The 26,510-nt window shown below is 32.7% G+C and overlaps 2 protein-coding genes across 8 annotated transcripts; both read right to left on the reverse strand.

The window, feature by feature from the left end:
- Positions 1–7,955: 7,955 nt before the first annotated feature.
- On the reverse strand, positions 7,956–9,679 carry LOC122319020 (adenylate isopentenyltransferase 3, chloroplastic-like). The gene is made up of 2 exons (XM_043136874.1): positions 9,546–9,679; positions 7,956–9,416 (listed from the first exon to the last, which is right to left on the reverse strand). Exon 2 carries the CDS (start codon positions 9,401–9,403, stop codon positions 8,405–8,407), a length of 999 nt encoding a protein of 332 aa, XP_042992808.1. The 5' UTR covers positions 9,404–9,416; positions 9,546–9,679; the 3' UTR covers positions 7,956–8,404.
- A 12,260-nt stretch (positions 9,680–21,939) lies between these two features.
- Positions 21,940–25,708, reverse strand: LOC122318223 (transcription factor UNE12-like). 7 transcript variants are annotated; one of them, XM_043135427.1, is made up of 8 exons: positions 25,550–25,708; positions 24,309–24,743; positions 23,998–24,075; positions 23,736–23,879; positions 23,451–23,516; positions 22,533–22,598; positions 22,374–22,433; positions 21,940–22,294 (listed from the first exon to the last, which is right to left on the reverse strand). In XM_043135427.1, exons 2-8 carry the CDS (start codon positions 24,714–24,716, stop codon positions 22,130–22,132), a joined length of 987 nt encoding a protein of 328 aa, XP_042991361.1. In that variant the 5' UTR covers positions 24,717–24,743; positions 25,550–25,708; the 3' UTR covers positions 21,940–22,129. The 7 variants fall into 7 exon arrangements, with proteins under 7 accessions (XP_042991361.1, XP_042991355.1, XP_042991357.1 ...); XM_043135421.1 differs by having other exon boundaries at positions 23,736–23,894; XM_043135423.1 differs by having other exon boundaries at positions 23,736–23,894; positions 25,520–25,704.
- Between the last annotated feature and the right edge of the window lie 802 nt (positions 25,709–26,510).

Consider the following 26,510-nt stretch of genomic DNA (forward strand, 5'->3'; position numbering starts at 1 on the left):
AGAGAAGAGAGATATGTTCGGAAAAGCTTATTGGCGTGGAGGATGGTCTCTTCGTGATGGGAGAGGTTGCGTTGGCACAAAAAGGAGGAGAGAGAGAGAACAAAAATAAGAGCCAGTAAGAGAAATCAAAGTTTTGAATATTATACAATGAGAGAGGGAGATGGCCGAGGGGGCTGAAACGGAGGCGCACGCTAGAGAAAATAAAATAAAATAAAGCTGCATCGCACAACCAAAACGCCATCATTTCTGAATTTTTTTATTTTTATTTTTCTCTCTCTCAATCTTTTGGGCATGCGTGCTAGGAGGCTTAACGGGTTTTGGGCCTAGGCTTTGTTTTGTGCTGAGTCATGACACACATATGTATTTTTCATAATATTGAAATTTTTTAAAATGTTTTATATTATGATGCCAATGGTCAAGTTTTGTTTTCAAAATTAAAAATGTCATATTTAGATTCTTTCTATACGCATTCATTATTTATGCATAATTATTAAAAGATTAATGATACATACAGTCATAAAATATTTATATAATTATCTTGAAAAAATAATAAAATTTATTATTAAAAAATTAATTTTTTTATATGAATCTCATATTTATTTATTTTTTTCAAAAAATTAGACAGCGCTTGCACACCCTATAACTGTAAATACCATTTCACTTATTAAAAATATCTATATATATATATATATCTATGCTTTGCATAAAGAAGCTTTACAACTCTAAAATTAATAAAATCATATACTAAGCCGATTAACCATATTTTCATAGGAAACAATAATTTATCAAAGCTTGAAATAAACTTTCATTATTAACTTTTCATTTTGATTAGAGATTAGGAAAAATATATGTTTCAAAACAATAATTTTAATACTTTATATACTATGCAAAGCTAAAGTACAATTAGGACATTTAATTATAAGGATGTTGGAGCATTCACAATGGTTTCTTTATCCTATTATTTAAAATACATCATCAAAAATCACTTTTTATATTTTACATACTGACTTTTATAATAGGTCATACACTATCTTATCTATTGTTTCTCTATATCATTTAAATATTATTTTTTTATTCATTTCAAATATTTTCTCTAATCACCAATGAATTTGTAATATTTTTATATTTTTTAATATTTACAATATCTCTTCCTATATAATATTATATAATTGTGTCATATTTTAGATTAATCCAACTTTAAATGCCAAACCACTAATACAAGGTTTTTTATCCAAGTGGTTTTCTCTTCTTCACCACTTTCAAACAGTCAATTAACATCCAGAGAGAGATAGGGACTAAAATGAAATACAGGTAAACAAAAGTAGTGGAGAAAAACGTTTTAGAGTTGTAAACAGTAATCTCTACATCTAGAGGATTAATCTAGCAAAGTATAAAATAAAGATCAGAATATAAAATCCATTAGAATGGACTTTTGATCAACTTTTTATATATTTTATATAAAACTTTAGTTTACATGAGCCATTGCTCTTATATTATATGATTACATCAACATTTAAAAATGTATTATTCTAAATTTTTAACTTAGAACTCAATTTGAATGTCATTGATATGGACTGAAATATTGTTTGATCGATAGATCAGATGGTCTTCTCAACTCAGGTTTTCCATACCAAAACATGTACGTACTGTACTGCATAAAGCCAGCAAACTAGCTGGACATGGTTATGGGTTAATGAAAGTTGTATTTTGTTTTTCCACTTTTCCTTAATTAAAAAATTAAAAAAACTAGGTTCCAATTTTAGTGTTGAAAACGATGCTGGAATTTTCAATAAAACTAATTGAGGGAATGGAATCATCAACTTTTTATATAATCAAAATGGGTAGATATGCATTAATGAAAGGTCCTACTTTTTAGCATTAACATGTGTATATATATCAAATATGAGTTCTTTATTTTTTAATATTTTATCAATATGATTGGTTAAAGAAATTATTTTGTATTAAAAAATTAATTAATTATATTAATATAATATATAAAACTTACACAAAAATTATTATATATAAAATTTTGATAGAATATATATTCTTGATTTCCTATAATTAATAAATCATGTTTTTTCTTCGAATAATACTATACACTACATTCTTATTTTACTTTCATCTTATTGAGTAAGATATGACATATTTATCATCATTAAATAAAAAAATATATAATAAATAATCATTCGATGATGATAAATATATCACATTTTATTAATAAAATTAAAATAAAATAATAATATAGAATATAGAATTTTTTTTATATACATCGAACAATAGATGTGATGGTTGGTGGTCTCCATCAGTCTTTCTCATGATTTGATCGCAAATGGTACCGAGTACTTTGACTTTAATTTGCATGCGAATGACATGATATTCTTGATATTATTATTATTATTTACAAGGCTATCCAATAATATTATATATTAATGTAAGATTAATTCTTTGGACACGTGCAATTGTTGGGTTTTGAGATTGATCCCAATGGAATTTATGTCAAAGAGAGATCTTGAACTCATGATGATCTTGACTTGCACTATAAGACGTGCTTAATTAATTAATAAGATTCGGCTTAACCCCTATCATGATAGGTTTTATTACACAAGATTATCATATATATACATTTATATATGTAATATACATGCACATGCATCACTTCCTTCTTTTAACCTATGCTATATATGAGTGCTATAAACAAATCCAATTTAAACTAGTACTATGTGGTGAAACTCGAAAAAAAAAAAATATGAAAATTTTATATATAGTCATTTTTACGTATTATTTATACATTCTACTAATATAATTAATTATATTACTTTTTTAATATACAATAAATATTCATTTCTTCCATATTAATAAAGTATACAAAAAATACATAAAAATAACTATACCTAACAGAATTAACAAACATAAATTCTTCATCGTTCCTACATGCCAAAAGACAATTTATTATTAGCGGAAAAACTATATTTAAATTCTAACTTCACTATTCTGGCCGTTATAATTACATGCCAAAACATATGAAGCCACAACTTGGCTTCCATACTTGGCAGAATATTTACAATCTCCGTACTAAGTGATAATAACGGGTAGCATATGACATCTCACATTATTTTTAAAAAAAAAAAGGTTTTTAACACTTTATAATAATTTTAATAAAATTTTAATTATATTATTGACTAATTATAAGTCTAAATATAGCTCGAGTCTTGCTTAAACTTTACAATCATATACACGTACGTACGTACACGTAACATAAGTTACGTTCCATGTATATATATATATATATATACACGCGCGCGCGAATGAAAAATCAACATCACTTAAATTCAAATGGATTCGATGCAGATGACAACCGCAAATTATATATGTTCGGAAACAATGAAAGATGGTACATACTGACAATTGTCGTGTTTATATTGTTCCATAGCTACTTTTCTATAAAAGAAGAATAATGAAAAAAACAAGTTGGTTGTAGTACTAATATTAGACGGTGTCATGTCTCTCTCTCCAAATGCCTTCCATCGATCTCACCGTTAACTAATTTATGCTATATGCAAGTTTAAGATAGTACCGATACGAAAGAAGATTCTATTTTCAAGTTCACTCATTTAATTATATATAATGAGTCACACATGAATAAATGATATGTTTCGTCGAACTCTAATACGAACTAGAATTACACGAGATATGAGATCAAATATACAATTTTATAAATTTTAATTTGGCCTAATAGTTTGAAATATTTATATATATATCCCTTTAATTGGGTGTTATCTTTTCAAACTTTTCAATCATGTTTAAGCCGAAATAAAAGTGTACCCTTTAGCTTTATATATCTTGTGGATCCATGAGAATATCATGAGGCCGTACGTCCACGTCTATGGAGTAGTATGATCTTAGTGTGATAGGAATCATTCGGCTTGAGAAAATGGCAATGACTTTTTAGTGGGACAAGCGCGTTAATGCATTCATATTCGCACCCTTTCCTCCATTTTTCTCTCTTTTAAACCCCAATACTTTGGAATATATAGATTCTATTGTTATAATAAACCTTTGATAACATGTTAAAATGGTGAAGTGGGCATATGATCATAATCATATCATGTGATATCACATGAAAGATCAAGAGTAGATCCGTTTTTAAGATTATTTTGAAGAAATTTGAGTTTATGATAGCCACTTAATATTAAACCATCGAGATTTTTTTTATTTAGATGAGATAAACACAATCTATAGAGTTCACAATATTTAATGTTCTTGTAGATAGTGTTAGGATTTTTAGTAATTTTCTAAGCTAAACACTCTTTACATAAGAGAGAAATAGACCCAACATGTAGATGATCTTACTACATTAAGGGGTTGTTTGGGAATAGAGATGGTTTTGTACGTCTTATCTCATTTCATCTCATCTCATTTTCTTCTCAAATCATTTTTTTCTCAAACATCACTAATGTTACCCAGATAACTAACACAAGAGGGGGGGTGAATTGAGTTGTATTTAAAAAAATAACAATTATAAATCAAATATACAATATAAAATATAAACGAAATATGAAACAACAATAAATATAAAGAGTAAGGGTAAGAATGAACCAAACTCAGTATGTTAACGAGATTTGGCCCCACTGTCTACGTTCTCGCCTCAAGCTACCCCTTGAGCCCCAAATTCACTATTCAACCCCCTTCAGGTGGAGATAGAAACTTATTATACCTTTGAACAACACCGCTACAAAGTATCCATGTAGAACACCATCTACACTTATAATCACCTTACATGTGGTAATTCAACTATTCTCTGTATAGAATACTTTTTACATGCACAAGGGTTATACACACCCTTTTACTGATATAAGAGTTGACAGTGGGTATGTTATCAGAAAACACTCCTTAATGAGTGAAATAAGAACAATACAGCGTAAACTATATCTTTCTCAAAATAAACAATGATTAAGCCTCAATACTTAAAAAAGAGAGAATAAAAGTTTTGAATGAATGTTGTATGTTTTTGGTGTTGTAGATGTGAAGCTCTCAAATGATCTATTTATAGGCATATGAGACTTCATATTCAGATTTAAAAATATTTATATGTCAAAGATAACATCATTCACTTCTTCAAAAAAATCAAATAAAACTTTTTCAATTGGCAAAGACAATATCATTCATTTTTCAAAAATTTCAAATCTAATCTTCTTACTTTTTACATATGACAAAAGGAACACACTTTACTTTTCAAAATTTTTAAACAAATCATCTACCTTTTGCATAAATCAAAAAAAGTATCAATCACTTTTAAAAATATTCAAATAAAATATGCACATGTGAAAGATGACAATCAATCATTTTTAATATTTTCAAAATTCAAAACTTTAATCATGTAATGCACATGTAAAAGATGAAAATCAATCATTTTTCAAAATTTTCAAATTTAATTTTCAAAATATTCATTCACATGTAGAAAATGCATTTTAATGCTTTATAATAAAATATTAATTTTGAGCCTTAATCTTAATTTCAAATTTTTAAGAGATTTACAATATTATTCTATGACTTTAATGTGAATTTCTTTCCTTCTTGCTCATGTTTGGTTTCTTGATGTGCTTAATTCCATTGTGTAGACAACTTGACTTGAGATTTCTTTACTCTTTGAATTTATTTGTTATAATCAAAATCTATGTATAGATTTATAATTATACGAGATTTAAAACCTTGGGTTCAACAACTAAAATACAAATAGTTTTCAATTTCAAATATTTAGATTTTTCATCTAATCATTGCTTAATCATACAACTTTCTCAAACTTAAAAAAAAATACAAAGTAATTCAAAATTTTCAAATCCCAAAATAAAAATAATATTCTAACAATATTTAACTTTATAATATTTTGTTCAATTTTTTTTCTCTTATTTTACAAAACTCAATAAAATATCTTAATTCAAATCATTTCAATACCATTTATAGATTTATCATCTCATATTATTTCCCAAACATTCCCAAAATGATGGTTGTGGGTAACATGGTATCTAAATATTAAAGTCTCGTTTGGATAGTCAGATGAGATGAGATGAGAAATATATCGATATAATAAAATGATTTGTGAATGGTAATAAAATAGTTTGAGTTAAGATTTTTATTGAGTTTTGGAAAAAGATAAAGAAATTTAATAAAAATATTGTTATAAATAATTTTTATTTTAGAATTTAAAAAAGTTGAACTATTTTTATGTTTTATATAAAAATTTAGAAATGTTGTAATGAATAATAATAATTAGATGAAAAAAAAAAGAAGTGAGAAGTTAAAAAATATTTATATTTAAATAATATTTAAATATTAAAATAAGATAAGAAGAGATCAACTAAATATTCCGTTTGTTTAAATACACGTAGATGTCAATTATTTTTAAATTATAAAAATATAATCAAGTAAAAAGATTGTATCAAATTCCAATCTTAATAATTGAAAAATCTCTTAATAATGATTGCCCTCGTGGTTGTATTGGCGATAAAAGGGCGGAAGAAATATGGTCGACGACTCGACGCACTCGTAAATAGAATATGCAATAGCGTATAAGTGAGGGGGTTTTTGGTTTCACACACTTCGTACGGAGTCAACGGATGCTCTAGGGCGACGCGGAGGGGGTGTACGAAAAGATGCGCTTGCATGCGGCCACCATACATGCATCTAATCTCATCTTTTTAATTTATTTATTTAAAATTCTATTAAGAGCTTTACTATATATATATCATTTTCACACGTTATATATTATTTTTATTTTTATTTTATTTTTCTTAAATTAATTAATTAATTTTACTCAGCATACACCACGTATTCAATAAGAAAAAAAATAAAAAAAATATTATGTGTAGTGTGTGGTGTGTGGTATAAGAATGATGATTACATTGATTAGGAGAATTTTAATTCTGTACATTATAATACCATCTCACTTTTATTTTATTATGTAAAATATGACATATTTATTCTTCTTAGATGATAAAATATTAACTAAAAGTAATAAATATGTTACATCTTATAATATGATACAATGAAAATAAATTGAGAGTGTGGTGTATTGTAATATTTCTTATTTATTTATTTATTTTAATTAATTATTATTGCAAGTCGGTACCCTGAGTGTAGGGCTACAACGTGAAAGCCAGCCATTCATGATCCTATTCTCAGGTATGGATGGATGGATCCCATTCTTCCATTTGATATTGGAATTACCACGCGTCATTACTTTGTGGTTTGGACGTGTGGTCGAGCTTTTACCTTCATCCTTATCAGTTATTAAGTTGTTTTACGCCAAGTTGATCTAGAACATGATCATCATGATTTCAGATAGATTTTTAGTCTATTTAAGTTATAATTATCAGAAATCATATGGATTTATCTTCATGAACCAGTTAATCGACCTATTCATGAAAACGATTCCAATCAACTCAGATTGATTTTTATCGACTCAAAGTTGTTTAATTATTTTTTAGATAATGTTCTTGGAACAATATTTCTTTAATAAAAATACGAGAGAATTGATGAATGAATATTAACTTTTTCATCATTATGTTCGATACGATTAGGAGAAAAGTCTAATAATGAATTGTAATGATGAGATCACTTCTCAATCCAAACGAGCTCCAAGGATAAAATCTAAAATTCCTTAGCCTGTTTGGTTGATGTGAAAAAATTAAGAGAGAAATCCCATTTATTAAATACATGAGAATTATAAAGTTGTTCTTTTTATAATCTTTGTCCGGCCAATTGGAATAACAAGTCTGGTGGGATTAGAAGTGTTTGGAATCTGGATGTAATGGGAAGATGATGATTCAACAATGATGTAGATTATCGACTGACATACATTTATATATATATATATATATATATATGATGTGATTAGAGATCACCTTTGGATGTGATTTTAAACACTTAGATGCATGAACATGAATAACGACGTGGACTATCGAGTGACATATGTTACTATTAGCTTCAAATGATGGAGAGTAAACCAATACAAAACTTGCAAACGAAAAATGATTCATGTTTCAACTTCCTTGGTTGAAATTACAAGCTCGGTATGATCTTTACACTCTTTTATTTCTCACCTCAAATGACAAGATGGTTTATTCGCATTAAAAAAAGAAAAAAAGAAAAAAAGAAAACCCGCATGATAGGGTTTGAGATCAAGATTTCCTGTAATCTTCTGACGTGTAAACACTTTCTACAATTTAAAAAAATATAAACACAGTGAGTAAACTCCGCAATCATTAATGCCGGAATCCACTTTGGTCATTGGCAGCATTAATGTTATAAGGTTCACAAATTGTGTCTGTTTATGTTCGAATTCTCTTTGAATTGTAGAAAGCATTTGGGTCAAAAAATTATAGAGTATCTCAACTTTGCTCGATCTCTAGTAAGTTGCGGTTGCAATGGCAGGTCCTACGTTCCTCATAACTTTAAACCCTGCTACATTTTTAGGGATCATGGAGGTGGTGGTGGGGGCAAAATTGTAAAGAAACTGACCCACAATCACTGCACTTGGTCCAGCAACAAGCTGATCCCAAGCCTCTTCTGCTTCTCTGCCCTGCTTTTGAAACACTTCGGTGGCATCAAACCTGTGCATATTCCACCCTTTCATGTTTCTAAGCTGATGAATTTTCCCCAGTTGCCGGCATGCTAATCTGCATGTGTTTTCCTTCATTTGACTTACTGCTTCTTGGATTAACATCCCACGTTGTTCTGTATCTAAAAATGGTTCGTTTCTAAGATATTGATCAAATTCTGGTACCCCAATTGCTCTTCTAATCCCCCTTGAGTAATCTGCATTGGGATCAAACATTTTTCTCAGCTCATCCACCATGCCATTTTCAAGCATTTGATCTACTCTTTTTGAAACAAATGAGCGGAGCACAGGCATTGACACATCAACCCAGAGGAAGCAACATTCATACTTCGATCGGAACATGTAGTCGTCATCGTCGACTAAGGCCTTGATGTAGGAATTTGAGCCCCCGACGATGATCGGGAGCCGGCCTCGTCCCAAACTTGACTCGATGGCAAGTGATGCCTTGTTACAGAAGTTTGTGACAGAGAAATCTGCATTGGGATTTAGTATCCCTAGCAGATGGTGTGGCACCCCACGTTGCTCTTCCTCGGTTACTTTATTGGTGACTATGTCAAGTCCCTCGTACACTTGCATTTTGTCGGAGTTGATGATTTCTGCCGGAAAATGGTTTGCGAGATTGATGGAAAGTCTTGACTTGCCGGTTCCGGTTGCTCCCATTACAATGATTACCTTTTCTCTGTGTCTCCGAGGATTGAAGACGACATCCATTTTCAGCATACCAGATGAGAAATTATCTAATAGTGTTCGTGTTAATTGCTTGCACATGAACATGGAAAACCCCATGATGAAGAACCTACTGAAAGATATTAGAAAAAAAATGAAAACAACATTAAAATTGTATAAGAATTTAGGGGCAAAAAAAAAAAAAGGTAACATGCTCGCTCGCCCGCGCACATATGTCAATGAATTTAGTTAAAAACCTCACCTTTCTAGACTTATATGTCAATGATAATTGATAACAAGGATCAAAGATGGGGATATTTGAGAGCTGGAAGTTGAACTATGGGGACAAAGCCTAAGGGGATGAGATCGAATTTATAGAGGGCTCCAAGTGCATCGTCAATTGGGTCTCTTTCTTTTGAACTTCGGAATTAATCATTGTCACCAACAGGACAAGAGGTAGAGAAACAATAATAGTATGGAAAATGCTTAAGCAATCGATGGTTTTACCGAGAGATTCTACCGATTCTTTTTTATTTATTTATTTATTTAATAATTAAGGAAGTGTTTTTTAATAAATTTATAAATTTTAAAAAATATATTTAAAATTATTTTAAAATGCTTGAAAAAAACACACAAAATAAAAAAGTAACTTTGTACTTACGGTTGGAAATTATCGGGGAAGACCTCTCGGTGGCGCTAGCAGTTCTCCAACAGTATTCCCTCCACCCCCACCTTCTCTTTCTCTCTCTTTTTTTCATTTTTTATTTTATCGTATTTTAATGATTTTTGGTGGCATATTTACGTATTCTTATTTTTTTGGGAATGTATGGACTGTCCAGTAACATGGAAGGGCATATAAATTTATAATGTTTTTAAGGAGAGCAATGTTATATACAGTCGTGAAATTGTAAATATCGTGTAATCGCTTTGAAAAAGAGTGGGATCCACGATTAAAAAGTTATTTTTTTTCATGTGGGTCTTATATTAATTTATTTTTTTTAAAGTGACTGCACGCCGCTTACACAATTACGACTGCAAATATCATTTCTCTTTTAAGAAAGAAAAAGTTCTTTCTTTAGTGGTTTCATGTTTCAATATGTCAAATTGCATAAGAATATGTGTTTCTTTTCTCTTGATCACGTCCATTTGCCTTCAAGATTTTCTTTCATCCATCAAAATTTGTTGGCATCTTGACTAATCTTATGCCTTTCTACGCATGCTAGCACAAGATAAGATAAACAGTTGCATTTAAATACACCACCCATTTGCTTTCTTAATCATATCCTTCTGCATATTATAAAAATTAATCATGTACACGTGTGTGTGGTGTATGGAAAAATAGAATTTTCATATCAAAAATTTTATACAATCATTTTTACGTATTTTTTATGTAATTTATTAATGTGATTGATTATTTTTAATATAAAATAATTATTTTTATCAATTACATTAATAAAATATGTAATAAATACATAAAAATAAATGTATATAAGAGAATTGGTCTTTTCATATGCCATGATTTATTAGACCATTAAAGACAGTCAAATCATAATGCTTGGTTTTTTTTTTAAATTTTTTAATGTTATTTTATGGAATTGTGATGTCAGCACTCAGAAATGCTTCAACCTTAAACATTGAACTAAAGTCACTCAGCACTAAGCATCGCTAAAAAAAAAAAGCAACAAAGTGCTCTCTCTCTCTCTTAATTTTATGGTAAGAAATATACGATTCCCTCGTCTTAGTGGGGTTTGACAAAATCATCATCGATCTTTTAGGTTTAGTTTTTGCATCTATTCTGACATATAATGATCGTCAGTAACTTTAGTGGCATTTTCAGAGCCCAAATCATCAGGGGATCATTTGATTGAAAATGAAATAAGATTAAAATAAATAAATAAATAAATAAGAATTAAAAAACTTGTCGAGAAGAAGAAAGAAAAAGAAAAAAAATATTCTCTTAATTTCATTAGCTTCAAGGGTTTAATCAAATTTTATTACTTTTTTTTAAATAAAAAATAAAATCATAGCTTGCAGTTTTATTCATAAGAATCGATGAAATATTTATTACACGCTTTCTCACTCATAACTAGGGCTGGGCAACCGAGCCAGATTTTTTTCCGTTCCAGTTACGGGCACCGGTCCAGAAAACACCCGGGCCGGTGCCCAGTTTCTAAAACCCGGGTGAACCCGGGCCGAGTACCCGGGTTTTAAATCCGGTACCCGGGTTTTTTTAAAACCTATAACCAGTGCCAAAACGATGCCGTTTTGGCACTGGGTTAATGCCCTACACGGTCTACAGCATCCCGATTCCCCCTTCCCCAATTTGATTCTCTCTCTCTCTCTCTCTCAACGAATTTTCCCAAAACCCTAGCCTCATCCCGTCGTCGTCGACTCGCCATCCTCCACTCATCCCGTCGTCGCCGTCATCCCGTCGTCGCCGTCATCCAGTCGTCGCTTTCATCTGGTCAATTTTTGATAAACTCTTCTTTCATTTCGGTTCTTTAGTTTATGGTGTGGTTTGTTTAGTGGGTGTGATTTGTTTGGTTTGGTTTCTAATTTTGGGTGTGATTTGTTTTGGGTTTCTGATTTGGGTGTGATTTGTTTAGGGTTTCTGATTTTGGGTGTGTTTTGGGTTTCTGATTTGGGTGTGCATTTGTATTGAACTGAGGTTTTGTGGAATGTGGAATATTATATGAGGCAGAGCCCCTTGATGCATGCTCTTTAAAGTTTATGCTAACAAATGAGCAAACGGCTATGGGGCTATGTTCTTCCAACTTGCAAACATTTACCACGATAACCCTAAGAAATCACACCCAAATCAGTCCAAAACATTAACCCTAAGATTTCTCAGCATTCTCTTAGCCTGAAAATGAACACAGGTTCGAAATTTCAATAAAATCCAACACTGGAGTTTGAATCTTTCACACAAGTTTTAGCAGGTTTTAACCTTTAACCAATCAATATCGCGAGATTCCCGCACATTCTGGTTAGCTATCAGAAAATCAATCACGGGGCCAGGTTTTAGGATCATTGTCGTAGGCACATTTGCACAAAAAAATTTAAAACAGCAGCACTACCAACAAGTAACTGTCAAGTCCTGTAAACATGAAGTTTACACCACCAAGAACAATTGCTATACCCATATTAAGAGACAAGCCACCCTGAGTTGGTCGAAAGCTAGAATGGAAACCCCGGAGTCCGTGAACACCTCCTCCAATATCAGTGAAATTTCTTGAGTCGTCATGGAAAAATGATTGCCTTACCAAAAGACAACCCCTGTAAATTCAAAACCATAGTTCAAGAAAGTTATAGCAAACAGCAATATGTAAATGGCCGATATATCCAAAACATTAAATAAAAAATACATATACAACAAAGAGAGAAAGAAGCACCTATCAGCAGCTTGCTGCCTCAAGATTATATCAAGGACTCTTAAGGCGTCCTGAGAATTGTTGTCTTCAGCTGCTCCTTTGAGGGCAAGAGCAATGGACCTCAAGGGTATTTTGGTAGCATAGCTGAGCTCTACTTTAAATGTCTTTGACTGAAGAGAACGTCTCAACCGTTTAACTGGTTCTTTGTATGTGACAGCTAATGTTTATTTTGAGCAACTTTGCACAATTGAGGATACATTAAATGATATGTGCTTGAGTGATGATATTATCACTAGTACTATGGGCATAAATATGAGAAATAAGTATGAGAAGTATTGGGGTAGCACAAATAGGTTCAACTTGATGATATATGTTGCTTTTGTACTTGATCCACGATATAAAATGATGGCAATGAATTTCTGGTTGCAAAAATGTAGAGGGTGTGAGTTGGCAAATAAGATAGATGATAGGGTTAAACTCCTTTTAGGCCACTTGATTGAGCAGTATAACACATTTCGTGTGGCTAGTGGGAGGAGTTCTAATGTGGCTCAAGGAAGGCCAAGCAGCACTAATATAAATATTGGTGATGAGCCAGCACCGGTTCCTACTAAATTTAAGATCATGTTTACCAACTTTCTTAAGAAACGAGGTGTTACGGAGTTTAGATCGAAGCTAGATAGATATTTTTCTTAGACGTGTATAGACAACTCGCTCGGTTTTGATATCTTAGATTGGTGGAGAATTAATGCCGTTAACTATCCTGTCCTTGTTGAGGTAGCACGTGATGTGTTAGCTACCCTCATTTCCATTGTTGCCTCGGAGTCCGCATTTAGTACTGGAGGACGCATATTGGATCCTTTTAGGAGTTCCTTGTCTCCAGAAACTGTTGAAGCTCTCATTTGCACTCAAAATTGATTAAGGACCAAACCAATTAACATTCGGGATTTGGAAGAATACATACAGTCGATGGACCTTGAAGGTAAGTTTGAAACGTGAAATATTTTTTTTAATATCTATCTAATTCGGTTTATTATCTATCTAACTCAATTTTTAATTTTTTTTAGACGATCATCTAGCTTCATCTTCAACCGAAGCTGATGTGAGTCTCCATTCCCATTCATGCTGAAAAGTTTATCCTTGGTTAATTTTCAATGGAGGTAAGAGATTTTGTGCTTGTCCTTGGTTGAGTTCCAAAGAGTTTATTGATTTGGTTTTATCATGTAGGTTCTGGATGGGAACTTCTTGCTTCGCACCGAATTTCATCCGCTGATAAATGGTTAGAAAAATATGAATCTCCAAAACTGATCCTAATAACTTTTTGCTTATTAGATGTTCTTTTTAATACTTTTGCATATTTTATGCATCTTTCGATGCTGTCTTTTGAGGTGGTTTTGGTGGGGTGGAGTTGGTGATGGGATCGAAAAATGGTGGTAGAGAGACAGAGGGCTGTGATTAAAAAATAAATTCAACCTAGTAGGAAAACAATCGTCAACTATGAACATAAAAATTAACCAAAAAAGAAACTGAAAAATGCAAGACTAAAGTTCATAGGCAATAAGCAACTAATAAACCAGAAAGGAGAGGATTGAAATTGAGAGAATGATGAATTTTGATAGAGATCATCCATTAAAACACCTTTCAGGATTAAGCTGGATTGTTTGGTATGAAACTGAAACAAAGAAGTGTGAACCACTAAAGTAGTGGTTTTGAGTCTTGACTATAAGCTGAAACAAAGCATTTGTAAGTGTTTTCAAAATTGCCACTTTAGTTTATACCATTTTTCTGGATAAGCCCGAGCGTAAGCCTCTATGCTACACTTGCAAAGAAGAGTTGGGAAGATATGTATAATGCCATTGTTACAATATACATGATGCAACAGCACAGGTTACTTGGTTATAACTTTTATTTGTTAATTCTCCTAAAGTCTCAAGGAAATATTAATTGAATTAAGCCTCGTAGAAAGAGCTTTTAATCTTATATTGTTTCATTGTTACAAATATGTTTATTTTTCATTCTAGTTTATTGGGAAAAAGTAGTGTTGAATGATTTGAGTGTGGTCCAGGAGGGAAAGAATATAATTATATGCCTAAACCATGCATGCATTATACATTTGGTAATGCTTTTGCATGCACAGAATATAATTATGTGCTGTTATTTATATATTTAACCATGTATTTGCAGGTTTTTTGCTTTTGCAAATGATGTTGCATGTGCCTTCTCTGTACTGTCCTTGCATCTACTACTTGTTCTTACATGATTTGGTATGGCTGTGTCTACGGATCAAGATCTGGAAGTGGAAATGATGTAATGTTTAACTTTTACAGTTCTTTAGTTTATAAGGGATACATCGAAAGTAGCAAGTAATTGATACTACTTTTATAGTTCTTTAGTTTCCTGGGGCAAGTTCAGCTTTCACCAACAAAAGCTTTCATTGATCATTTATGGCAACTCTATATAGTCTTTGATACTACATAGCTTCATCGAAAGTAACAAGGAATGTTGATCTGAAAAAGAAAAAGAAAAAGAAATGTTATGTGCCACAATATTTATTTGCTGAAAAAAATTTAATAATCAGACTTTTTAAACAAAAAAAATAAAAAAATAAAACCCGGGTATAGGCCGGAACCCGGATTTCCGGGTTGTAAAAACCCGGATCAATCCGAGTTCCAACCCGGCTCATAACCCGGGTATATCCGGGCCGGACTCCGGCCCAGATTTGGAATCCGGGTTCCGGGCCGGGTATACCCGGATACTCGGTCCGGTACTCGGTTGCTCAACCCTACTCATAACTAAAGTAAGAATTTGACTACGACCTTCCTCAATCCATATAATCTCATCCTATAGTCTAATAACTAACTTCGCAAGTTTATGAGCTACACTATTTCTCTCTCTATAAGTGAAATTGAGACTCGAGCTTGGTCTTTCCCAAAACATTCTTCATGCATCCTCAATTAGAACATCATACTTTGTGCAGATTTCTTCACAACTAGTAGCAGTCTTAACTATTAACTGTGCATCTCTTTCTAGAACCATGTGAGGAAGTCCCAATTCTATGCATAGGATCATTGCTCTTCTGAGGTCACATGCTTCAGCAATTGGCTTTATTATCTAATTAAAGCTTGAACATAAAGAAGCAAGAATATCACCTTCTGAATTTTGTATTATGACTCATATTCCCACCTTCTGTTTTTTGTTATCTATAGTAATATCCCAGTTTTACACATTCTACTTGGCTTCTTCCATTTTATTTGTTGTCTCATAGCAGTACCTGGTTGATGATCAATTAGCATATAGTTCTTGGTTAGTTTTGCAGCCTTGAATACTTGTCTCGTGTTCTCAAATCTGTGTTAAAAAATCAGTGAATTTCTCCTTAACCATATCCTCTTCATAAGATAAACCACCAACTTAACATCTTCAATTTTTAATTTCTCAATACTTCTATTCCAGAGCTCCATGAAATCTATTTATGCGCTTGACCATTTTTTCAATGGACTATCATTTTCAACCCATACATCTATTGCTGCCAAGCAGCTCCAAATTGCATGAACAATATTCTCTTCTTCTCTTTCACATATTGTGCAAAGATATGTATTGATTATCTTCTTCTTGAAAAGGTTACTTCTAGTTGGAAGGATATCATGAGCTGCCTTCCAATAAAGTGCTTGACAGAACCTCGAATACTGAGATTCCAGATTTGTTGCCAAACAGATTGTATCTCAGAGTTGTTTATGAACCCCAAATGATTCTATCCTCAACACTAGTGATGCTTAATGTAATATTTATTATTACTTCAGATTCTTCCTTTCTAAATATTTCATCTACTAATCCTTGCTTCCATTGCCTGGTTACTTCTTCAATAATCTCACCGACTCTTGTATTACTATTCAAAATTTTAACTTGTGGTCGAACTCTATTGGAGTTTGTATAGGTAATCATTTGTCATGCCAGATCTTTATAATTTTACCATTGCCAACCCTCCGTACCATTTCTAACTTGATAAGTTCAAAATAGATGAGAAAAGACTCCTCCATACCTTATTGCATGAACAATATTCTCTTCTTCTTTTTCACATATTGTGCAAAGATATGTATTGATTTTCTTCTTCTTGAAAAGGTTACTTCTGGTTGGAAGGATATTATCAGCTGCCTTCCAATAAAGTGCTTGACAGAACCTCGAATACTAAGATTCTAGATTTGTTGCCAAACAGATTGTATCTCAGAGTTATTTATGAACCCGAAATGATTCTATCCTCAACACTAGTGATGCTCAGTGTAATATTTATTATTACTTCAGTTTCTTCCTTTCTAAATATTTCATCTACTAATCATTCTTTCCACTGCCTGGTTACTTATTCAATAATCTCACTGGCTCTTGTATTACTATTCAAAATTTTAACTCATGATTGAACTCTATTGGAGTTTGTATAGGTAATCATTTGTCATGCCAGATCTTTATACTTTTACCATTGCTAACCCTTCGTACCATTCCTAACTTGATAAGTTCAAAATAGATGAGAAAAGATTCCTCCATACAATTTTCTTTTAAGGTTGTCTCTTCCCAAGCTTTATTACTTGATTGATAGATATATATTTGTCTATTATGTCACAACCAATTATATATAGACACCTGTTTTAAAAAATCATAATTAGCTTTTAAAAAAGAAAAGAAATGGCTTATCAACATGTAAGATTTGTTGATAAGATTTAAGACTTAAAAAATAACTATCTGTAAAATTAATAAATCAATTGAAAAATAAACTAAAATTTAGAGAACAAAAAAAAAAAAAATCTCTTCTAGGGTTTGATTTTCTCAAAGCTGGTCAATGAGATTAAAAAAAGGAAATTGATAAAGTTACTACTAAATGACAACTTATATATAGCTAAGTAATATTATTTTATTTTTGATTTGATGTTTAAATATGATAAAAAATATTATTATTTTTAAAATTAGTATAACGATACTCTTACACCTCTTTTATTACTAATTTATCCAATTATTTTTTTTCCTTTGCTCTTTAAATCTAGATTAAAAATATCATAACATAACCTTCTTGCATAATTTAAAATATATATATATATATATAATCCTCAATAAAAATGCTCGGAAGACCATCGAGAAATTCATCAATTAAATGATTAAAATTAGGATAATGCTACTAGTACTGATAAATAATCGATAAAATGAATCAATGCAGTGTAAATGATTCTTTTTTCCTTTTTTTTAATCATTTTTACACAATTTTAAATATTTTTTAAAAAATAAAAAAAATATTATTTCATTAATATTTACTTTCTTAATCATTAAATTAAATTAAAAAATAAAAATAAAATAAAGAAATCGATCGGTCACTTTTACTTATCAATTTTATCTATTCAATTAATATTTTCTTTAAAATTATATAAAAGAAATTCAATCAAAGTCACTATCAATCACATACAAACACGTGTAATACGGGAGTAATTATCTCGTCAAAAAGAAGAGGTTGGTTTGCTTTAAAATGTCAAATCAATCAGATTTCAATGATAATATGCTGATTAAATATATATTTATATATAATATATATATATATATAATCAATGATTGATACCTAAGATGATAAGAATTAAAATTGGAATGCTGAACCTGTTGAAAGTCACGCACGCCGACGGAGTTCCCCTCCATAATACAATGCACTCACAATTCAATCATCGCGGTGATCATGAAGCGCTTTAAGTCCCATCAATCCTAGCTAACGGTTTGTTTATTTATCTAACAAAAAAGTAAAATAATATATCATCATAATTTTTATATTTTTTATATAATAAAAAATATTTTAATCATGATAATATTTTAAAAATTAAATTTATATATTAATATAATTTAATATTTTAAAAATAAATTTAATATAATAACGTATAGTATAAAATCATATTAATTTATAAATTTATTTTTATAACAAGATTAAAAAATTTATGTGAACAAAAAAGAAATCTACCTTTCCAATCATTTGAATGGATGGCCAGCTGGTGGTGTTGAGAGAGGAAGTTGGCATGCAGTCATGAAAAGACTTGTTGAGTTGAGAGGGTGATCTTGGATAATATGATGTAGGGTTTGAATGCATAAAATATGCACCTAGTAAAGGCTTTAGAATTAGTGGGCTACTGAATGAGTGATGATATTGAATTCTACATGTCAAATAAGTTAAATTGTAGGTTGAATGCTATCATTGATCAAGCATGATTTTGGTATAGTTCCAGAGCCAATGACATCCTCATCATTAACTTAAAGACCAATAGCCACCAAAGGAAAAAGTATTTAGTTTTTTACAAAAGCATGTCAATACTGATTGCGAGTAATATTTATATTTTGAAAATTCTATTCTTCGGCTGTAATTTTAACGTGTCATCCACACTTGTCATATTGGCACAACGAAAAAACACTCCTACTCGAGAAATGTAAAACTCTTAAAAGCCAACTTTTCTTTCTCTTCCTTTCTCTTTTCTTTTTCCTTCTTGTGACCTAATTTCTTTGTACTCATCTATGTTGCTCGCCCGACACCCACTCTGAGCTTGGGCGAGAGAGTTGTAAGATTGTTTTGTTTTGTTTTATTTAGATAAATTCATGTCATCTTATATATTGTTACGGTTTCTTTCTAGTAGTATATATTTTGATTATTTTTATAATTTTAGTGAGTTTGGCAGAATATTAATTTATAAATAATATAATTCATACATTCTAGATGACAATTAAGAATCTAAGATTATGAAATTAGGAGTTAAGTTGCTTAGGTTTTGACAAGACGGACCATTAGGAGAGGAGTGGGTCAACTTGGTGTTGAGGATTGCACGCTGACTCATGTATGGACCTTTTTGAAAGGCAGGCAATGGAGTTGAAGAGATTGGGGTCAACTTCAGTACGGCAGTCTTTGTACACATTTAAGATCGTATTCTCACAATTAATGGAGAAGCTGACTGGTATTAAAGTGCGACCCTTGGGGTTGGCCACTTGTGGCAATTATTTTTTCTTTTCATATTATTTGAACTTTTTATTTTGTTTTGTACGATTTCCCAGTGAAAATATGTGAGAGGTTGGAAATATTGGCGACAATCTCGATTTCCAAAGCACGAGGGGATATTCTTGCCCCCTCCTTTGGTTTGGCCTGACCGGGATATCAAAGTCCATCCCGGCCGAGTTGCATCCCTCCGATGTGTCCAGGAACCATCAACACGATCGGCTCATGAGCCGTACAAGACCCACCATCAGCACCCTTCTATAGGAATACCTTGCATTTAAGGATGGTATCCGTCCAACGAACGGGAATCGTGAAACATCCCTGCCTTTGAGATCCACCTACGACGAACGAACTTGACGAAAATGTCAGGAGTATAAAGGAAGAGATTGTGATATCTCTAAAATGATAAGGTTGGTTAGTATATAAAATCCTACGTTATTTAGAAAATAGAAATTTTTATTTTTTATAATGTTTTAAATGGGCTCTAACTATATTATCGACAAGTTCTATTAGAGTATAAGCAATGTGACTTAAACTTTCTATTGAAACGTTACAAATGATATCAGATTAGCCCATCACAACTAAAAATGTGAAACTTAAGTTGTGTCATCTACGACAACGGACCCGACAAGGATATTAGAAATGTAAGGAGTAGAGATTGTGATATCCCATATTGAATGATAAAGTAATAAGGATAGATGGTATACATGATCCCACATAACTTGAAAATGAGAAGTTCTTGTTATATATAATGTTTCAATAGCGCTTTAATTATATCAATGACTAATTTTTTTAAAATACTATAAGTTATACGGTTTGGAACCTTCTATTAGAGCGTTACATGAACACCACCTTCACCTCATGCATGTTCCACCAATTCTTTCATCACCCACGCCAAAATCCATAGTTGTTGGCCTAATATTCCCAAAAGAGTCGGGCCAGACGACATGACCTAAGGGCCCATAGACTCGAAAACCATAAGCTTGACAAACGAGGGCATGGAATGCCAAATGCGCAAGGGTATGGAATTCATTCAAAAATAGTTGTCATGAATGGAACCTGACTTAATGACGTAACGAGTGACGAGGGTGTCAATGACCCCTGGCATGATACTCGCCTACGATATTCACCCGCTACATTAATCTCCAATATGTTGCTCTCTCGCACAAGCAAAATTAAAGCCCTAACAATCCACATCCCAAGAGGGATCACCAGGAATCGCACCAAAAGGCAAGCCCAACCAAATGGAGGGACAAGCTACGTACCAATAAGACTTGATGAGACAATTAGAAAAGCAATATATCCACTTTGATATCATTGACTTAAGTATCGAAGGTGTCCCTCACCTCCCCAAATCACCCCTATTTTATGCTTGCAGGTTGCTAAAGACATTCTGCAGGAGGACGAAACACATCCATCACACTTAGTGTCGTAAATCACACGTGCTGCTCATTGATGCACATGGGTCTCATGGTTGTTGAAGGACGCTACGGTTTTTTTCTCTAGAGCTTCATGCTCGGTTTTTACAAGAATGTAGGTTGGTTGTTCATCGGTCTTCACTTCAGTGCTCTACAATGCGCCTCTAAAATTTCCTTAAGCGGCATGTCTTTCAAAAAGTCTGTAACACCACCATGCGAATATCATGTATTGTTTCATTCTCTATTTGAGATTTCTGTGATGGCATAATTGTTGAAGGCAGCTTTCCATTCTTTTAACATAAAATTAGAAATTAATAGAACATTAGCCTTACATGATAAGCCCACAATAAGAACTCAAATCTTATATGCATACCCAGAACTTACAACAACAAGAAAATGTAAATATATTATGTTAAATACGACACAATGGAATTAAGATTATGTGTGTGTGTGTGTGGAGGTAGTAGCATTAGCGAAACGCTTAATGGCTTTTTGAAGTTTTTATTGAAAAACTTCAGGAATAGGGACAAACAACGGTAATTCTGATAATTAGTCCTCTGAAGCTTCAGTTACTAATCTAATATATCTGGACATATATATCTACCAATCCATAAATCTCTAGCAAATTTTCAAGGACATGACCAGATAGTTTTACACCTCATCACAGTGTATCAAATCCAAAACTTCAGTCTTTCTATGTATCATGTTAAGATGCGTGATGCCATTAATCAATAGAGAAAACGGCCAGTATTAGAATTATATTTTAGTGTGGAGTTTAAGAAGTTTAAGAGGAGGGAACAATCTTTTATCTAAACATAAAACCAATCGCTCACTCATGTGTTCATGCAGCAAAGGTAGTAATACAAAACCAAGTACTTGAAATGGAAACTGCACAACTACCACTGTCAAAATTTTCACTTTTTGAGTAATTTTTGCAGAGTGATAAAATCACTCAAGAGAGAAATTTCAGTATCTGACACAAAGCCACGAAAAGGTTAGGGAAAGAGAGTAATATAAGCAAAGGCTGAAAGTCTAGTATATATGAGCCATCCCAATTGTCCATACTCTATATGATTTGGCATAATCCTTCAGCCAAATCAATGGGCATTATGAAAAAACCCTTACTCTCCAAGAGCTGGGCAGCAGCTATTGGGTTTTCCTCCAGCAATTTCCCCACCATCTCTTCAAGAGGTTCATTCAGCACCTGCTGGCTAAGGTAGTGGCCATATCCCTGAATATCATTAAAAACTGACAACATATCATACGGAGTTTGAGATAAAATGTGCTGATTTCCATAGATGACTGGTTACCTCGCGGAAAACGAGAGGTTCAGCACTTGATTCACCTCCCAGTCTGCTTCGACTTAAGTCCTGCAGATTAAAGTTCCCAGCAATCAGTAGTGTCTCACATAAACTAACATGCCTAACTCTGCCTGATTTCTAAGATTGAAAAGGGAAAAAAAGAACCACCTTTATTTGAAGCTGCAAATACTTGATATAGTCAATGATATCATCCAGTACAGATGCTTGACCACCCTAAAAATCAAAATTAAAACATGAAATTTTGAGAACATTTTCGAAAGTGATCAATTGGTCTTAGAATCACATTAAGCCTCCACACTGACGTGTTATCATATAGCTATGAAAAGCAACATGCATATTACATTATGATGGATTTGCCTCCAATGCAGTCCCATTTTTAGAGTGTTGTGCAATATTGAATGACGCCAATGCTAGTTGTATTAGCACAATTGTAATTGTGAAGTTCAGGACCTTCATATCTACAAAAACAAAAATGCTGTATTCTTGTATATTTGCACAACTGAGTCTTTTTGCATCATAAGCAGATATTACTAATCAATGCGATGCATTTTCAGGTTTCCAAAAACTGAGAAGTCTTAGTGTAACAGAGTGCTTATTTGACATAATAAATTCCTCTTCTCTAAAATCAAACTTTAATTAGAGAGCTCTATACTTGTAAGTTGCAAACGGAGCAACATGTTTTTTTATTGATAGGTAAACGGTAATATTAATACGAATAGGCAAAGCCCAAGTATACAAGATGTAACAAATGGAGCAACACGTTCCACTCTATGGTTTACAGGCAACAAGTTCAGATGCCTTCTCTTTCTTGACAGCCAGCTAACATACAGTCTACTTTTGATGACTGTGATGGTTTATGCATCACATTTAATAATGCTTGAAGAAAGATAAAGCACCCATTAATCCACTGTTTGTGCTAGTTCTATAGTGGCTACTGAGAATTGATTACAGATGAAAGCATCAGAGTAAGAAGATGCAAAAAGATAAAGAGGTAAAAAAAGGCATATTCCAAACAAAACAAGCAGCAGTGAGTATTACAAGCCATTGCATATGAAAACAGATTACCTCTGCAGAATATGGAAGCAGCTCTTGCAATGCATTGATTCTCTCACCAATTCGTAGCCTGCGATTCTGAATTAAGAACACAGTCAAAAAGGCTAGAAAGATTCAAGAAATATGTGATGATATTGAAACAATTTGTCAAAAAAAATTAACCAAGCTGAAAAGAATGAGTATTCTTAACATTTTCACTTTGACTGACAGAGTACATGACGCATGTCTTTTGACCTAATACAGTTTTAGGCAAACTCAACTAGCATGTCAAGTGGTTGGTAGACGTATTTTGCTTACTCGATCAGTTGCCATAGCTCCCTTTCTGCGAAGTGATTTGGGCGGGAAACCAGGTGTTGTAACATTTCCAGGATCAAGTTGAGAAACATTATCGTCATGTCCAACCAATTCTTGTGCCCAAGAAGTATGATTCTTGCAAGAATTCTGTAATGTTTGATGCTAATTCTTAAGAAATGAGCAATCTCTAACTGATAAAATCAGTTGAGGCAACAACCTCTGCTGGAGGTCCCACTAAAAAGAAAGTAAAGATACGGAGATTCACCTGAACATGGATCTGACATTGTTTGCTAATGGATTTATTACCAGGCCCCCCTTCATCATGTGGCCTAAGAAACCATACCTACTCAAAACAAAGAATTTCAACAACTTTCAAAATATGTAATCGTCAGAAAAGGAATTCAATATGAAATACCATAAACTCAAAGGATAATTGATGTGAATCCATGCATGTGAAACACAGTTAGGGGCAGAACTTAAGACATTGAAACTCTCGCCATCTTTTTTCTTCTGAAGGCCAGAACACAAAGGTCCAGCTACATATTCTGAAGTTGTAGGTTGATTAGGCTACTGTACCTTAGAAGTATCCATGTCAGGTAAGGAACCAACAGGTTTCGAAGCAGGAGCCATTCCAAAGTTGTCGTACATTATATCACTTTGGATTTTCGAGACACCACCAAGAACAGAATGTATTCCACCAACACTTGAAGGAATGCTCTCCACCATGTCTTCACTAGAAGCCTTTGGGAAAAAAGTTGAACTTTCTGTGAGATAGTCGACATAATTGTGACATAATCTTGGGGTCTCAATCCACTCAGCTAAAGGCAGAGCAATAATCTGGTTGCCACATTTTCCATCAGACAAAATGAAGTTCTGGGCTGGATCATTTTCAGGTAAATGAGAGACTTCATTGGCTTTTCCGCCAAAATTCGTAGACACCAAATTCAGAGGATTGTCATTACCGGTTCCACTTTCCTCTTCCATATTTCCCGGGGCACAAACTTCCTGAAACTTTAACGGTCACGAGAAAGGAAATGGCATGAACTACCATCCACATGCTATTCTCATAGGCTTAACAACCAACTCCTCAGAATAGAAACATCAGCACAGTTTAACAATAATAAGCTTTTGAATATCATGTATCTACTGGTAACTGATAAAAGTAACAGGGTTCTTCGCAGGTGTTAATTAATAATTGCACAACTAGGATAAACTGAGGCCGCGATGAGGCAATTGGAAACCCCATCATTTTGCTAATACCAACCCCAAAAAAATGGATATGAAGAGACATACAAGAAAATGAATCCAGTGAAATAAAATGAAGAACTGTTGAAGAGAAAATTAGAAACCCAATCTTTGTGCTACTGCTAACAGACAAAGTGTAACGTTTACACGACAAAAATCCCTAACAAATACCGTATAGAATAATACTACCAAACATGTTTGTGTAGGAAAATCCATTAGCTTGGTTCATTCCTTTACTGAGTCAGGAACAAATTAATTTTAAGGAATAAAAAAAAAATAAAAAAAAAGGGACAAGAACCCATAAAACCCCCACTAATATTCAATAAATGCAATACTCAATCCAAAAGCTTCAAAGAATAAAATTAATGGTACCATAACTGACAAGTAAAAACAGTCCATACCCACCAGCAATGCTCTCACAACGGATAAACAGAAATAACGTTCGCATAATAAGAGAGAACAAATTGTTCTGAAAAGAAACAGACTAAAAGGGCTTTGCTTAGACTTCAAAAACAAAACTTTCGTTAAGATTTGGGACCTACTCGTGTTAAGACACGATACTGATTAGCTACCTGAGGTGGGTGAGCTTGGACACGCTTGAGGCTCGATACACAGAAAGAGAAAACCAAATGTAAGGGAATGAGACGCAGAGAGAATGAAAGACACGGACAGATGATGGTAAACTGCGGGCGTTCCGTAGCTCACGCATTCTTACTGGTACGTACATGTAATGAGAAGGGATTTATTATCATTCTTTATTGTTATTATTATGTGGTCTGGATATAAAAAAAAAAACCAATTTTAGTATTTAAGGTTGTTGGACAATGAACAAAACATATTGTCCCGGTCCAAGAATTTCTGCCAGTATATATACCAGAGGCTGGCCGGGAGCGCCTGTGTCGTACGGAATAAGCCCTCCAAGAATCATGGGAGGCTACATCTAGGACATTTACAATCCACCATCTCCATATATATGCACCCCACTAGCGGAAGTGCTGCCACTCCTGCACACTTTTCTCCACCAGTGCATGGTGGACATGTGAATATAGGTGACATGCTTCCAGTTTATGCTTTTGGGCTTTAACTTACTCAAGAAAAGATAAAGGAGGATTTGAAAAAATCACACTTTTTAGCATTCTTTCTTTTAATTTAGGCTATTCTTGACTACTCATTAATTTTCAACGAACCTATTGTGTGAATAATAAAAAACTAGACAAAGAAAAACATGTTTTTTTTTTTTTCAGAAGTAAGGATCACTTGTCAAATTAAATCATGACATTTGTGAACCTTTTTTTTTATATATAATATCTCTTTGTAGATCTAACATTTCTCGATTGCGTTTTGGGTATGCGTAGGATGACTCATTTTTGTAAGCATAAGGGTCATATAAGAGTATAAATTCTGGGAACTATTCAACTGCACTCAAAATTGAGCATCCAAACCCAATCAGGAGAGCATATACAAACCTAGCAACTAATCAATTATCAATCATTAAATAAAATCTCAGGCTTAATCAGAAAATATAAATTAAAC

This window comes from Carya illinoinensis, chromosome 8 (genome assembly GCF_018687715.1).
Source record: "Carya illinoinensis cultivar Pawnee chromosome 8, C.illinoinensisPawnee_v1, whole genome shotgun sequence".
In the NCBI taxonomy this organism is placed as follows: domain Eukaryota; kingdom Viridiplantae; phylum Streptophyta; class Magnoliopsida; order Fagales; family Juglandaceae; genus Carya; species Carya illinoinensis.